At 32.0% G+C, this 17,314-nt stretch overlaps 1 protein-coding gene across 1 annotated transcript in view; it reads right to left on the bottom strand.

Moving 5' to 3' along the window:
- Positions 1 to 14,681, bottom strand: part of spidey (hydroxysteroid 17-beta dehydrogenase 12 spidey) — an 89,763-nt gene extending 75,082 nt beyond the window's left edge. The window contains exon 1 of the mRNA XM_089645525.1: positions 14,329 to 14,681. Within this exon, the coding sequence (XP_089501651.1) occupies positions 14,329 to 14,479 (151 nt within the window). The 5' untranslated portion in view covers positions 14,480 to 14,681. The remainder of the gene's footprint in view (positions 1 to 14,328) is intronic.
- Between the last annotated feature and the right edge of the window lie 2,633 nt (positions 14,682 to 17,314).

Here is a 17,314-nt window from a genome sequence, read left to right as displayed (position 1 = left end):
TCTAATTAGGACGAGCAGTCCAACAACTTTTTTCAATTAGCAACGTATTTTTAAAAATGATAAGACATCGCATTGTTTTTAATTTTTTATGTTACGAAATAAATTCTGAAATTAACGGCGATGACGTACGAAAGTCCAGAATAAAAAAACTTAAGGCGATGCACTACGTCGAGTAATATTTTAAATTGAGCCGCTATCAATAGCAACCCTTACCTAGATGGCGATAAAGTTTAAATTCCCGCTTAACACCATCCGCCTGTTTTGATTTATGCAAGAAAAAAACATGGCCAAAAAATGCCTTTTATTTTATTTTGTGGATCTTCAGGCATAAATATTTTTTTTTTCAATCATTTTATAAATAACTTAATTTGCCACATTATACAATAAAATCTTAACCGAAAATGGGTTCGTAAGTAGGAGATTTTTATCTTTAAAGCAGTTTTCATAGGCCTTATACATTATTTTTTTCTGGGCTTATAAAAAGACTTATCTAAAAAATACTCGATGATTTCAAAGGCCAAGATGTATTCTACTCGCAGTATTTAATTAAAGCATCTGAAACATTTCTAGGCGACCAAATTTTCAAACCAAAAACACATGATTTTGCATTACCACGTATGGCATCGCCTTAAAAGTGACGTAATAATAAATTAGATTTAGAAAGGGTTGCTACGATCCTTAGCTCGGACATATTAAACGGCAAACATAGTCGTGTTAGTGTAATGTAAATATTAAATACCCATTTTAAATTATTTTATTAGTTTTTCTTTTATATCTGACTAGCTGACGTGTACCCGGCCTTTCTCGGGAATTTATAAATGGTTTGGTGTAAAGTTTTGAGCTTGTGAATTTCAGTGTACTCTTAATTGTAATTCGTGTCTCTCTCTGACGTCCCCAACTTTTTCTACCATTCACTTCATGTAGTATCATGAAATACACATTGTCACTGTTAGAAAACTACATTATATCGACTTTAATTCGATTCCGTATCTCATTCCAGTGCAGAGATAATGAGTCTTTTTCTAGTGTCCCGACTTTTTCTATCATTTCTGGCACTTAAAAGAACAAACATTAAAATTTTCAGTGAAATCGGATGAATGGTGTAGGAAAGCGTACGGGACAAACAAAGAAACATTCTTTTTTATATATTCAGTACGTCCGGGTGTAAAGCGCTTAGCGCACAAAGTGCTTCGGGGCTTGATTCTACATAATAGTACAAGTAAAAAAGATAAATAACTAAATATTGAAGACGATATTAGTGATTTCTAAACGAAAATCTGAAACAGAAAAATCAGAAAAGGAAACGGTCACATCAGTCCCAGATGTGACCGTTTCCTTTTCTGATTTTTCTGTTTCAGATTTTCGTTTAGAAATCACTAATATCGTCTTCAATATTTAAATATTACAATTTGAGGTTTTACTCAATAAAGTTATTCCGAAAAATAAATAAAAAGATAAATAACTTTTTTCGAAACTTGAACTTTTTAAGGTAGTTTTTAAGTAAAAAAAAGGAGAATTGTTTGTATGGGAAAATAAATATTCTTACATGGAAAAATATTTTTGTATGGGAAAATAAATATTCTAAAATGGAGAAATATTTTTGTATGGGAAAATAAATATTCTTATATGGAAAAATATTCATGTATGGGAAAAAAAACTTTTATATGGAAAATATGTTTGTATGGAAAAATAAACATTGGAATTTCAAAAAAAGTTAATTTTCTTTTTTACTTCTTACCATTATGAATCTTCTCCCGAAGTTAGCGCACTTTACCCCCGCACACCCTGTATAGATAATTTTCCTTGAAAAATGCGGAAATGGGTTTATTTGTCTGTCTTATTACATAAGCAAACAGATTTTTCAATCCATCAAAAGATGATATTGTATGAAACATTACACGTATGATTTATAATAATTCCAATTAATAAATCTTTTTTAATGTTACGTTAATTTACTGGTAAAAGATTTACTATCGTATAAACTCTTTAACCGGCCAGTTAAAACTAACTGTTAAATCCGCACGAAACGGTGAATTTCATCAAAAATAAATATTTAAAACTAAAACTTTGAACACCGTCATTCCAAAAATACGTGAAATAATTATTCTGCTCCGGGGTGAAACAGCGAAATTAATATTTATGAAAACGGTCGAATTATTATAATGGAACTGTTCCGTTATGGAGGTCGCTAGATAGACAGCTAGTAGTTCAATGGCCGAAAATCATTATTGTTAATTAAAAAGCAAGAATCCACTTTACGCATACAAAATCTTTCATTTTACGCTAACGGTTTATCACAAAAATGTTCTAAACAAACGAAAAATTTTGAACATTTTTGATAACGTTTTTAAGATTTTTGTAATATTTGAAAAACAAATTTTTTTCTACTTTTTAACCATTAAATTAACTTTTTTTTTTCAAAATTGCTAGATAGTCTCTGTTAAGTTTAATTCATCAAAAAAATGATGGAAAGTCTCTGTTAAGTTAAATTCATTAGTAAAATCCTGGAAAGTCTCTGTTTAATTTTTATTTATTTATTTATTCCTTTAGATTTACACACAGTACAATATGATACAAGATATAATTAAAATATGTTTAGTGATTATAGATTATTGTACCTTATCAGGTCGAAATTGTTGGTTCCTAACTAGGCAAATTGCCCGTTCCAAGGAACCAAAAATATGTGAAAGTAAGTGTGTGATTTGTCTATGTCTACAATATATCTCATTAATGTTTTAATTTGTGATGTTTAATCGTTACAATCTTATGATAGAGTCGAACTTGAGCTGTTGTTTATGTTTCAATTGTGTATGAGCAATAATTCGAATAATGGAAGATATATACAGTGTGTGATTAGTCTATGTCTATTTATTATAATGTGACGTTTTTTAACATTTTTTCAGATTCTCCTTTACCCAGTCCAATCAACCATTTAGTTATTATTAAATTATTGTTTAATTCATTACTAGTCTCTGTTAAATACTGGGAAATCTCTGTTATGTTTAATTCATTAAAAATGCTGGAAAGTCTCTGTTAAGTTTAGTTCATTAAAAAATGCTGGATAGTCTCTGTTAAGTTTGATTAATTAAAAAAAATGCTGGAAAGCCTCTGTCAAGTTCAATTCATTAGTAAAATCCTGGAAAGTCTCTGTTAAGTTTAATTCATTAAAAAAATGCTGGAAAGCCTCTGTCAAGTTTAATTCATTAGTAAAATCCTGGAAAGTCTCTGTTAAGTTTAGTTCATTAGTAAAATCTTGGAAAGTCTCTGTTAAGTTTCATTAATTTAAAAAAATGCTGGAAATTATCTGTTTAGTTTAATTCATTACTTGTCTCTGTCAACTTTAATTCATTAAAAAAATTCTTAGTAAAAAAACTTGCGAAATGCAAAAGTTTATGTTTAATCTTGTTTTTATCGGGAATCAAACCCAATACCACCAATCTGCAATGCTTAAACAGTCCATTTACTTTAAGCAAAACAAAATAGCTTAAATAAATCAAATTTAACCATAAAGTAGTGTGATGAAACTAGAATTGATTTTCATTCAATTTTGTATGGAAACAAATGTCCCAACGACTTATTACCTTCCGGTTCAAGACCGTTCAACATGCGGTCCATCTCTCTTAAACTGGCCTGAAATTCCATGTTTCCACGCCATTTGAATATTTGGATCACGAAACACATAGACAATGTACTTCTTGTGTTATTCATTATCATATGTATGATATAAATATACATAATCAAATATGTGTAATCATAAGTAGTGTTTTGATCAGTACCAAAGAAGCATTATCACTGCATAAAATAATACCAATTAAAATTATTTTATAAAAACGACGAATTTCGATACAGTTCAAAAACAAAATTCATCAGCGTAATATTGTCTAAAAAGCATCCAATATCTTTCCTAAATTCTTGTGATATATTTCCGCACAACTTTACTGTTTGTGAACGTATTGAGAATTACGATCAAAACCGCTCAACGTGCATATTAATAAGAAGCAACGCGCCTGTTACTGTAGTGACTTGCTTTAATTTTAAGAAATAAATGCTCTCGTTCAAATACACAGAAGAAATCTTTTAAAATACCAAGATTGAGCCCTTCATACCAAAAATGACTACATGGCGGTCGTTAGTTTGTAAATTATAAACTGCTATCCTAATAACGTTAATTAAATAAACTACTTCCACAGTTCCTTCTTGCACTTGAATAACCATTGTCTAATATCTTATTGAGCATGACACTATTGTAATATTCGATAGGATCCAAGGACTAAAGGAGGAAAGAATGTCAACCGTGTTACTCTTAATCGCGGAATCAATATTATACGGGCGTATAAGGTCGGGATAGTGGAAAATGTTACTCATAATCGCTGCGAATGCGGCTTATATACCGGCCGTGTTATTGTAAATGTCAGATTTATATCGGCTGACCCCTAAGTATTAGCGTCAGGATAGCGCCGGCAAAATGAAGAATGCACGAATTTGTTTTTTTTTTGTGAAGTTTGACAAATATTAATCTGTGGCGTAATTATAATGTAGAAAAGCAGTAATACCCCATTTTCAGCTCTATCGGAGGGATATTTTAAATCGAAATATCGATTTACCAAAGTAAATACAGAACGCATATTCGAATTAGCTGGATTTTGATGGAAATAACAACAGACCGGAAACTTAAAGTCAGAAACAAAACTCGAAATGCGAAAATTACCGTGTTTTTGAGGTTGGAATAAAATCTTTAAAAATCTTCGATGAATGTTATTATTATGAGTTGCAATTTTAACCTGAGCAGTATACGGCCCCCTTTCTCGTATAGCTATACCAACGCTGTAGCGACGTATTAGGGAATCTTAAGTAAGACTGCAAATGTTTAACAGAAAATTTCCATAAAAGTGCAATCCAAACCGATTTCATAGAAAATGGTTATTGGCAATTCATAAAGTCCTATCGACCCTAGACTTCAGATAGACCAAAGAAATCGTTTACCAGATCAAGAAATATCTTCAACATAAGAATTTTTTTAAAGTAAGGGTAAATTTTCTTCTGGTGAAGGGCTCATCTGGTTTGTTTATATCACTGCTCTACTTAAATTATCTACAATACAACAAAGCTTCAATAATTGAAGTAGATAGCAACGTAAGCGAGATTTACATTATTTTATGGAGATTTAGATTCGTAAACAACGTTTAGCATGATTAAAGATTAAATTATAAATTCCAAGTGGAGACACAATAATATGAACAATAACACGTAAAATATTTGAAAATTATAACGCTTGCTTTGTTTTAATGACATTTTAAACAATTTATATTAACCACGTCGCAATTAAACGAAAGATAGCCACGAATAAACTTTCTTATGAGTAAACTATGTATAAAAAAAAATAAAAAGTTCGTAAATAAATAAATTAACAATAAATTGTGAGGCGGGTTTGGGTACCGCTGCCCTGGGAACCATTTATTGGATAACCAACACCTCTGCCATAGGTCACCACAAGTGGTTCGCAACGTTTGGTGATTTAGCAGGGGTGCCCGGGTTCGTCGGCTGAAGTGTCACTCCTGGACACGCTTATTCCTAGATTCCTAGACAACCCTCATACCCTTTACCTTCCCAGAACATCCATTCCTTCCTTTCCTTAAAAAGGACCATCCATACAGAATTCCAAAAGATAACATAGCCCATAAATGAAATTATTATCATCAGTGCCTCCTGTTTGAGGTTACTGCATAAAAACGATTAATAGGAACAAAGAGGAAGTGCAAAACATTTTCAAAAAACTATTTTTTTGCGATGTCAAGAATAACAAAAAACGGACGCGAAAGCAAAAAATAATTTCACTATCAATAATAAATACAAAACAGTCGGAGAATATTTAAAATATGCATTAATTGCAAATTAATTAAAACGTTAAAACACTGATTTTTTGAAGAATCGTTACTAATCGACAATATTTTAAACAAGATCAAATTAATGCTTGTACTTCCGCGTGGTCTATGTTATTGTCACCATTCATTTTGTATAGAACTGCTGTAAGTTTTTAAATATAATTTATTTATTTATTAATTTTTAAAAAACATGACATATTACAAATTACAGTGATCTTTGGCTGTCCAACTAGGAGATTACCTGTTTTAGGACAGTCAGAAATAGGCAGATTTATTAAATGCGATTCTTGTTTAGTCTAGTGTATTGACTTTTACTTAGTTATTGCACTTTATAAATAATATGAAAAGTTTTCTTGGTTGATATAAGAAGTTGAATATGAACGTAGAGAATAGACTAAAAGAATATTTCAATATGATAATTCAAAAATAGCAATATAGTAAAAAAATATTGACATGTGAGTTTATCAAAATGAAATTTTACTTTTTATTAAGATGAAATTAATATTTAAAATTTAAAAGAGAGTTGAGAAACTAAAACAAGGAAAAATAAAATAAAAAGATGTGAAAAATGGTTATAAGCAGATTTTGAATTTACAATGGTAAACACATTTATGTCTTGTTTAATGTAATCCAATATCAAGTGCCACCGAATGTTGATAAAATGTTTTGTCATCGACATCGAGCCTATCTGCCGAACTTCAGCTCGATCGGATTTCGGGAAGAAGGTTAGCATCTACTTTCAAGATTTACATTAATTAACGAAAACAAAAGTGACATTCAAATAGATTTATTTAAAGAGGACTTCAGCAAAGCAAAACTAAGATTATAAAATTAAACGAAAAGAGTTATTTTGTTTTACCACTTTATTGTAATCTATGCATTGTGTCAACCAGCTTTTGTTAAAACTAACTTCTTTCAGGAAAGTATTAGGTACTGAAAATATATTTTCTTATCAGTGATATCAGACATATTTTTTTCTTATACCTAATCGTGTTATAATGACTTTTACTTAACACTCTATAATTCATTCACTTACAGTCTAATGAAATCAATTACTATCATAAGTCACTTTGGGTATTTGACTAAACCCTCACCCTGATTATGACTGATAGATTTTCACTTAACCTTTAATTACATAACCTAAACTTATCCCGGAATCATTAAGGTTTGTCTATTAATAAACTGAATTGACTTTCAAATTTATATTAAATATTTGTATATATTATGAATTCCATTAGCCGTTTTACATAAAATATTTTAATTGTAAGGACCTGTTTTTATTAATCTTCGAAATACATAACTTAGGTACATTCCTAGGAAAATATGATTTAAGATTTTCACGGCCAAAAGTATTTTTGTTATTTGTTTTTGGGGTGTTATGCCGTGTTGCGCTAACTCCTTCTTTAGCCAACGTTTCGGACAGCATTGCAGTGTCCATCGTCAGGGCAGATGTGTTATTTTGAAATAACACATCTGCCCTGATGATGGACACTGCAATGCTGTCCGAAACGTTGGCTAAAGAAGGAGTTAGCGCAACACGGCATAACACCCCAAAAACAAATAACAAAAATACATTCCTAGGGATTTCTCTAGAAACATTTGTGATTTTAGTAATACATTCATGAGAAATAATTAAAATAAACCCCACGGAAAGACTGATTTTCTAGGCCTGCTAGGGCAAAGTCGAGCATAGGTCTGTCCATTACGCCAGGCCGCCCGCCGAATATTAGTTTACACGGCTTCATTACTTATGTCGTTAAGATTCCCATTTTATTTTATAGATTTGATGGGGCAAATTCAACCGCATGTATGTCCAATACACAAAGACCGCGCGTTGCATATTTGTCTGCACGGCTGCTTCACTTAAGTCGTTAAGATTTTGGCTATTATTCTGGATTTTAGGGTATTGTCTCGTCTTAACTGTGTTACACCTAACTGTCTAGCATTTCGTGCCTTTGTATTTTATGTCTTGTTAAATTTTATTCTTCTATATCTATTTTCCATATGGTGGCTTCTTGTTATATGTGTGCTTTAGTGTTATCTCTAAATAGTATAAAATAAAGTCACTGTCCGCGTATGTCTGTTTGTGCGCTTAGCTCTTCTAAACTATGCAACGGAGTAAGATAGGCTTTTCACTATCATTTATAGAATTTCTTCTGGAAGGTTTATAAGGTTTATAATTTCACTCAATAAATATAATTCAGGGATATTATATTTATTGAGTGAAATTGCACTAAACTGCGCTATATAAATACTTGTTATTATTGAAAGTTGACAAAACTCGAGCCAAGCCGGGTACATGACAGCTAATAAATAATATTGTGAAATTGACCTGCTATATTAAACTGCGTTGGTAGTTTAGCGGTTGCTTATAATTATAAAAATAAATTAAAGGAAGGAAGCAACCTAATTAAAAAAATTAGATTGCTTATAATTAAAATCTCTCGGGTTATGATTTTGAACAAACAAACAACTTTAACTTTGAAAGAGAATTTAATTTAATTTAAAAAAACGGCCATGAGTACAGTAAGTTGGTTCGATCCATCCTAAAAACTCTCACCGTGGCCACATCAGTCTGATGTTGGTCTATTTATAAAATGACTTGACCTTATTTATTTTCAAATTTACCTTACATTTTTACATTACATCGAAAAACTAGCTGTAAAAACAATGAGCAAGTCGATTTGACCATCCCAAGAAATTCTTTCTTCAGTTTTAGTCTGTCTATTTTTGGCATAGCTATTTATTTAGCCCACCGTAACGAGGTTACCATGCCAACCGTCACGCTAAAAAAAACTTCTGTTCTATCACGAAACTGGATCATTCTATTAAAACAAATCCGATAAGTATTAGACCGACGTTATCTAATCCAAAAGATACTTTGTGGTGACAAAGATAAGTATATTATATCGTTTGTAAGCTCTGTGATCTTTCTTTCGGTCTTCATTTTTAGATAACAGTACACGAAGAAAATTTACTGATATGAAATACTATTAATTTATTGAAAAATCTCGTTAAATTATTCGTTTTCCTCTTAAAAATAAGACTGCTGTGGCAGGTAAAAACATGCCAAGTGACATCTATGTAAAAAAGAAACGTGTTGATATTTCAAAGCAATCGGAGAAGAACTTTCGGAGATTTAAGATTTTGAACAAAGGAACATTTACCTTTTTTATTTATATATTATTTAATTGGAGTAGGGGCGGTAATAAGTTCATTAGGGCATAATTTCAGCTTTGGGATTGCTGTGAAAATGGTACACATTGAGGACCAGGACTCGGAAATTAATGTATCACATTTTTCATAGGACCCCAAATTCGGGAGACCCCTGTTGAAGTGCCAAACGATACACATTGAGGACACAAAAATTGAAAATGTTGCTTGTGCAATGATGGAAGACTTAGCTAGCTTTAGATTGTATTAGAAATCAGAATGTTTTAAATACTAAAAGATTTCCATTTAGAAAATACTGTAAGATTTGTCTAAATATGTTTCTTTCCGAAAAATAAAAATATGTTCTAACTAACTCGAACAAGTTGTGCGGCATTTCTTTTAAAAGCAGTGCTATAATAAAATGATTACACTTATTTTTCGTCTGTAAAATTTGAGTTTCAAATTCAGTCACTTCAAAAACAGTAGTTTAGTAGTATGTAGCTCAAAATGCATATTCTAAGGCTATTGTTAGGTTGTGTGAGTTCTGTAAAGTTTGGGAAAGATGTTTGCAGTACAAAGATTCCTCACCCACGAGCCAGAGAAAGACGAATGTGACAAGAGGAATGGCGAAACGAAATGTGAAAGTGCGCGGTGACATGAATACACATGGATAACAGAATTGACAATCCAGAGATTCGAGAAAGTAAAATTGCATCTGCCATCCGGTGTTTCTCACTAATACATTCCAAATATACTTATGTTTTATCTGTTAGTAAACTGTTTGTTAAAATGTGTTTAAACCTGACCAAGGGTTACACTTCAGTAGACAGTAAGGTTCGATGACATATTGTTTTCTCTCTTGTTCTGTTTAAAGAACTCTTGTTCTGAACTAAAGATTGTGATACATATGAGGTATGATTTGAGATTTTCACGGCCAAAAGTATTAAAGTGATTTGTTTTTGGGGTATTATGCCGTTTTGCGCTACCTCCTTCTTTGGGCAACGTTTCAGACAGCATTGCAGTGTCCATCATTAGGGCAGATGTGTAATCACTACACATCTGACAGCATTGCAGTGTCCGAAACGTTGGCTAAAGAAGGAGGTAGCGCAACACGGCATAATACCCCAAAAACAAATCACAAAAATAACAAAAGATATGACTTTTTTGGCGCATTCTCAAAATTACCCCTGTAGGAACAGCTCGCACATATTTCATATTTGGCAACTGGCAAGATTTATCAGCTTGCCACACTGAAGCGACGCGTAGCCCCCATGGACTATTGCGGCGAACAATAAAATCATTCCGACTCGAGCAGCAGAGCAGCCGTGTGTTTTAGTTTTTTCCCGCGTTCACTTTTAGGTCATTTTTTATCGCGTGTAAATTTTGTGTTTTTAAATAAAAAATAATCCATCAAACGATTTTCCATCTTCATTCATCTCTCCGCGACTTTTTTAGCACTGCAAAAGGCGCAGTTATTCACTGCAAAACCCTGATAGAATACCCGGTGTACAGTTTTCCGCTGAGCGGCTAAAAATTACCATATTGTTTCAGAAATTAAAAGTGCTGTATATGTTGGCCTGATTATGAAGGGCAGAGAATGCAAGGTTACAAAAATTAAAACCAAGAAAAAGATTTATGGAAGATGACATAAATGCAATTTCGTTTATTTGTTTCGGGCTACAATCAGCATACGAAAGAACCTACCTAAGAAATACCTTGATATTGGCCCTTTGAACTCAGTGAAAGTGTACTAGGGTTCAAAGATTGCGGGTTCAAACCAACGAAGGGCTATTAGAAATTGCGTAGGATGTTCACAAATAGAAACATATGAAAAAAAAATTGACTTTGTCCCCTGAAAATGAAAAAAACATTGTTACTTAACAATTGCCTGTAGTATTGGCATCTTTACAGATGGACAACAATATCACAAAAGGGTACCAATTATTAAAAAAATAGTAAAACCTTCGATATATGTTAAATTCAAATCAGGAGATAAGGATTTAACGAAGTTACAAAGTGTTCCTGATATATTGTTAAAAGGATCGACCCAATTACCTTTGACTCCAAAGTCCGAGATAATTCTCTTAACATAGATATAGAAGTTTATGACAAAAAGCGAAAAAAATTAACGAAATTATATCATAAGTTGTTGATTATCCATAAAATCATAAAAGGGTACCAATGACATGATGAAAAATTAGTAAAACCCACGACATAAGTCAAATTCAAACCAGGAAATAGGGATTTAACGGAGTAACATAGTGTTGCTGTAAATCTATTGTTAAAAGCTTTCAGAATCGTTTCCATTACCATCGACTCCGAAGTCCAAGATAATTCACTGCATCATATATATAGAGGTTTATGACAGAAGCGATCCGTGAGCGAAAGTACACCGAAAGTTAGTTGTCGAATATTTGCCAAATTCTAACAAAATGCATACGGAACCAATCAATCCATACACAGTTATTACTTTATACAATGGACTATCAACGAACTATCCAGAAAGAGGGATATAATAATATTCTGAATATTTAACCTCTACACTTGAATAAATATTTATGATCTAGGGTCAAAAGTTCCCCTCAAAACGAATATTCAATTCGAGCATTTATCGCTTTGATTTGTTATAGGTCACTCGCTCCAAAGTGCGATATACTCTGAATTACCGGCACAAAATCATTTATGAATTTCAACATCAAAAACTTTAATTTCATAAAGAATTGGATTCAATACTAATCAAAAAATAAACTTTTATCCGGACGACGTGAAGAGTTCTTTTGAATAGATAGTGTGTATTAAAACAAACCAACATTCAGGTACGCGAACCGACCGAAGAGCGTTTGTGGCGGTCGGCATGAATTTAATTTTAATACAAAACTACAGTTATATTCCGATATTGATGAAATGTTGTAGATCTGACCTTTAAAACAAGAGGCTATTTTAAAAAATAGTCGGTCAATTATGGCCACTGTCTACATTAGATTTCTAAAACTTCAAAAAAGCCTGGTCAATTTATATAGTAGGTACCGTTTATATATTAGGTACCGATTATATATTAGGTACTGTTTATATAGTTGGTACCTCCCAGCAATTAAGTTTCACCGGTACAGGATAACACTTGTCTGGGGTAGTACAATCGTATCAAATTTAATCGTAAATCTCACACTTAGATTGCTCTTGTTTACATTGTATTCAATTCCATGAAATATAGAAATGTTTATTTTTTTTATTAAATATCTTTTTTTAAAGAAAAAGCTGCTTGAAATTAATCTTCCTGGCACGCGGCGATAAGTAGTTCCTATAAATAAATCTAAACAACTTATTCACCACAATGCATCCGAAGAAAGCCAGAGAAATAATTCCGACCTTTTCCAGCGCAGAAAAAGCCATTTTCACGGCGCGAAAACGATCCGTTGGCGTTAAATAATAATTAAAGACTGACCGGTAGTAGTTTGCCCGTGTTATCGGGATCAAAGACAAATATTTCCGGGTTACGAATAACCTGACTTTGAACATCTCCTACTACCACCACTGTGAGCGGAAAATGTTTTGTGATGGAGGACTTAGCCAGCCGAGGAATTGAACACACCACGCATGGTTGGAAACCAAACGTGATGTCAACTCAGCCATTGACCATTGACGGTCGAAATATTGAAGAATTTATTTACCATAAGTGGTTAACCATTTTTTATTGCAGAAAAATAATGTGAGACAGTAAAACTATTATAGAAGACAGCAAACACTTGTGGCTTGACAACAGTCTATATGTTTATTGTCCTTATGAAGGTTAAGATCAACCGAAACCGATCGACCAGTATAAGTCAAATAAATTGGTTTAAAACAAAGAATTGTTTTATTTCGTTAGTACAACTAATCATCACGTAGTCACAGGAAATACTATAAACAACATTATCGATCGCCAAGGGTCAAAAGGTGGAAAAAATACCGACGCGATCTTTTTATGTGATTTCTTTGAATAATAAAGATTTTATGATGGATACCTATCAGGTACTAGTAGCACGTGTAAGTTAATCCTATATTCATAATGAGATAGATCATACAAAAAATACTGCGTGTAGTAAGGTAGGGTAATTTTACAAATAACTGCATTTATTAAGGTTATATAAGTGACTCACAAACGAAAATTTAAAACAGAAAAATCAGAAAAAGATTCGGTTGCATCTTGGAATTGAACCCAGGACCTTAGCCTTGCCGGGGAAATGCTCTACCACTGAGCTAATCCGACCCTATCCCCCTCGGTCATATTTAACTGTATCATACTTCGACTAAGAATTACCAAAAACATTTTCATTTTCTTAACGTATATTTTTATTGCTATCTTTATATGTTTTTTCTAATACAAATTTTCGTATGATAGTTGCTTATATTGCCTTCAATAATAAAAATTTATATTTTAACTTATTCCAAAAAAAATTAAATTAACTACCTACATTGTTTGTTCTTACAAATACCTTTCAAATATGACACTGTAAATGCATCAATGTCATATTTCTTATGCATGTCTTGTGTTTATTATTATGTAAGAGCTGGAAATCAAAAACAGTTCCAATGACATGATAAAGTTACTGGAAATTGATAAACACAACTTCGTTGAATAGTTTAGTGCAAAACTTTGATTTGACTTAAAGGCAAAATAATAAAGAAACAAAAGTACTGTCCTGAAAAACATGACACTGAAAATCTACGCGTAGGTAACATTGATAAGTAAAATAAATATTAAAAAACTGTTTAGACAATAGTATAATGTTCTGCTAAAAACTAATGTTCAATGAACAACGATGATAAATCATTATTGATAAAGTATTTATTTACGTGATAAAGCGATACGTAATATCGACCGCATTATCGAATTAAACAACTCAGGCCAAGTTAATCCGCAATAAAAAATGTACATTGGACTTGAGTTTTCAGAAAGCGCCAAAAGATAAGCAAACAATACATCGTACGATCAGTAAACCCATTTTTATCCAATATCGTTCATGCCTAGAGACCAAATAAAATAAGCACCAATAAGTGATTCAAAACTTCTAGTTGGTACGTAGTACGTTTAAGTACATCATTACAATGATTACTATCTACTATTTACACATTGAACTATTACAATTTATTCCTTTGGGAGACGGCAAGGAAAACACAATATTATGTATACAATAACAGATTCGCCAAGTACGAAAATCAAATTTTCCTTCGTTCTGCGCACACGCACACTCAAATGGAAAACCCAATTAATCACATGTTAAAAAGTCAACAAATAAATTTTAAAAATACTTACATGCCCACTGCCCGAGCTGCTTGAAATTAATCTTCCTCGCACGCGGCGATAAGTAGTTCCTATAAATAAATCTAAACAACTTATTCACCACAATGCATCCGAAGAAAGCCAGAGAAATAATTCCGACCTTTTCCAGCGCAGAAAAAGCCATTTTCACGGCGCGAAAACGATCCGTGTGCGTTAAATAACAATTAAAGACTGACCGGTAGTAGTTTGCCCGTGTTATCGGGATCAATGTTAAGAACGATAACGTAGAGTTTCAAGTGCGTTACGCGAAATACTCAATAATGTAATAATATTGTCGGTAGTAAGAAAGTTTCGGCTAGGTTATGTTGACAGACGGCTCGCGAAATTCAGACATGGCGGCTGCCGAGCGGCGCGCGCAGCTCGAATGACGGAGAAATGGCGATTGCGCGTGCGCGGTTTGGAAATGAAAGAGAAAGGAGAGTCGGAGAAAGCGGACTGCTTGAGGCGGGAGAAATACAAGCGCGAATATGGAACGCCGAAATAACAGTGGTCGCTCACCTTTGTTTACTGCTTGAAATATTTTTTTTGAGTATTTCTCAAAAAAAGTGTACATTTTGGAAAAATAAAGTGTGCCTACAAACAGTTCAAAAATTTCACATGTTTTTAATTAATCATACAAAAAAAATATGCACCATTTTGTAGAATAAATATTAGGCTTTAAAATATCGAAAAATAAACATTACAATCGTATCAATTCGCAAACATTTTAATTTTTTTTTAAATATCGATTTTTACCTTCCATACAAAATAAAATTGCCACCCTACCCACTTCATTTGTTTATACTTCATAAAATGCGATAATAACGTTATAATATGTGATTTTTTGTAAGTTTTAGGGTCTTAATTAAATGTAGTTTCTGTAAAAAGGTAATTTTCTATGGGGTTTCATAATAAATTAATAATTTATGCACAAAAAACAAAATGAGACATCACCATTTACTTTTTAGTAACTACTCTTTAGTTACGTTTTATTAGTACTTCCACCGTAATTTTTTAACCCATTTGTAAAATTTAACATGGGCAACACTAGCCTCTTTCTGATTAATTGTTGGTCTGACTTCTCCGCCATAACATTAATTGTTAAAATCAGTAATAACGTGTTTCTTTAGTGGGACCACTATTTCGTAACAGAAAATATTTTAGCCTTTTTTCACAAAACGGTAAGTCTTTTTCTACTCATCTTTTTGTAACATGTGCGGTACGAACATTGCTAAGCTTACATATTAACACTTTTAAATTTTATCAAACCATTGACTTTTTATAACATAAATTCTTATTACAATTTCGTAACGTTTGTTATGAATTTCGTAACGTAACGAAAAAGTTCAATGTAAAGCTGAGTGTACACAGTTACAACGTGATTAAGAAAAGTAAGTATATTGTAAGTGTGTCTAGCATTTTTATGAAAGTCTTATGTAAGTTTAGTAATAATGTAATATATTATGCACAATGCACAAATATACATATGTATTTAGATATAATAGGAAAAAAATAAATATTATTATACCATAGAGCAGATCTGTTGATGGCGCTGGAAAGTAGGTAGGTTGTAATACATAGGATGCGCTGGAAATTCCTGATGGTCAATGGCAGAGCAGGTGTCGTCGGACTTGTATGTTTTATCATCGCGATTATATGGCATTATACATAATGACAAGTACTTGAAGATCAAGCTGAGCCGTCCAATACTGGTTTTATTTTAAATAAGCGTGAGGCACTCATACACACTATCCGTTCTACAGGCGCTCTATACAATATTTATAAGTGCCTTAAGTTTTTTATAAAAGCTTATTTAAATATAAATTTATTTTTATTTACTCTGATAAAACCATAACTACAGCATAATTTTTTTTAAGGAATGCCCCCAAAAACCAATGCCAAAAAGCAAAACGCTTACAGAGAAAGACTGAAAAAGGAAAATACAAATAAATATGAGGAAATCCGAATTAAGCATTTAACAAAAGTTATAGAAAATATCAAAAATAAAAAAATAAATTCTTACAGAAGAAGAAAAAGAAGAGCTACGGGCAAAGTGGAGACAAGCCAATGATAAAAGAGCTGAAAGAAAGAAAAAGGCTAATCCTACGACACAAGACAATAATACATTTGAACGTAGAAAAAATAATAAAAAAATCCTAAAGGAAAGACTACAAAAGCTGACTGAAGAAAATACTCGATTAAAAAGTCGAAATAAGAATTTAAGACAGTGCTATAATCGGATGAAAAGGCAAGTGAATATTCTGAAAATATTATTGCATAAACAAACTAAGACTAATAATGATGCTATTCCCATCGAAACTGGATTATATAATAAATCGGAGATGTTATAATAGGAAATAATAATGCCATAGAAAATAACACTGATACTGAAAATATGTGAAAATATAGTGAAAATGAAGATTCTAACAAAATCAAAGATAAACCATGTGGAGTGACTATCTTAAAAACGAAAAACTGGAAAATATTCATACAAAAAAGAAAGTGGTTTGTAAGGGCCTTATCTCTAAATCTCTATCACTAAATGACTATATTCATGCGCCAAAGCGGAGTGATAAACCAAAGACTGAAAAACTGACCAAATGTGTCTCGGAAAGATTTCAATTATTATAAAGATGAGGAAGAAATTTATAAAACGCTAATGGATAGTGATTCAAACTAAATAATTGTATGTTATTAATTTTTTAATAGTTTAAACAGTGCCTGTTCTTTAATTTCTTAAGATTTGTTGAATATTGTGTTAGGTACTTCAATTTGGGAGCTGATAATTTGATTAAAAAACATTTATTTATACTCCCTTGTTTTTTTTTAAACCCCTTTGGTATAACAAAATACAAATATTTGGGTCGTGAGTTTATGTATGTTTGTAGTATGTACAATAAATAAAAAAAAGTAAAGGATAATTACTTACATTTAAAAAAGACGACAACTAATTAAATTGAATAAATAATAAAAAAAGTAA

This window comes from Hesperophylax consimilis, chromosome 22 (genome assembly GCF_061612785.1).
Source record: "Hesperophylax consimilis isolate HC1 chromosome 22, BYU_Hcon_1.0, whole genome shotgun sequence".
NCBI lineage: Eukaryota > Metazoa > Arthropoda > Insecta > Trichoptera > Limnephilidae > Hesperophylax > Hesperophylax consimilis.
Note: the sequence above shows the minus strand (reverse complement) of the source record. Positions and strands in the feature narration are given on the sequence as shown.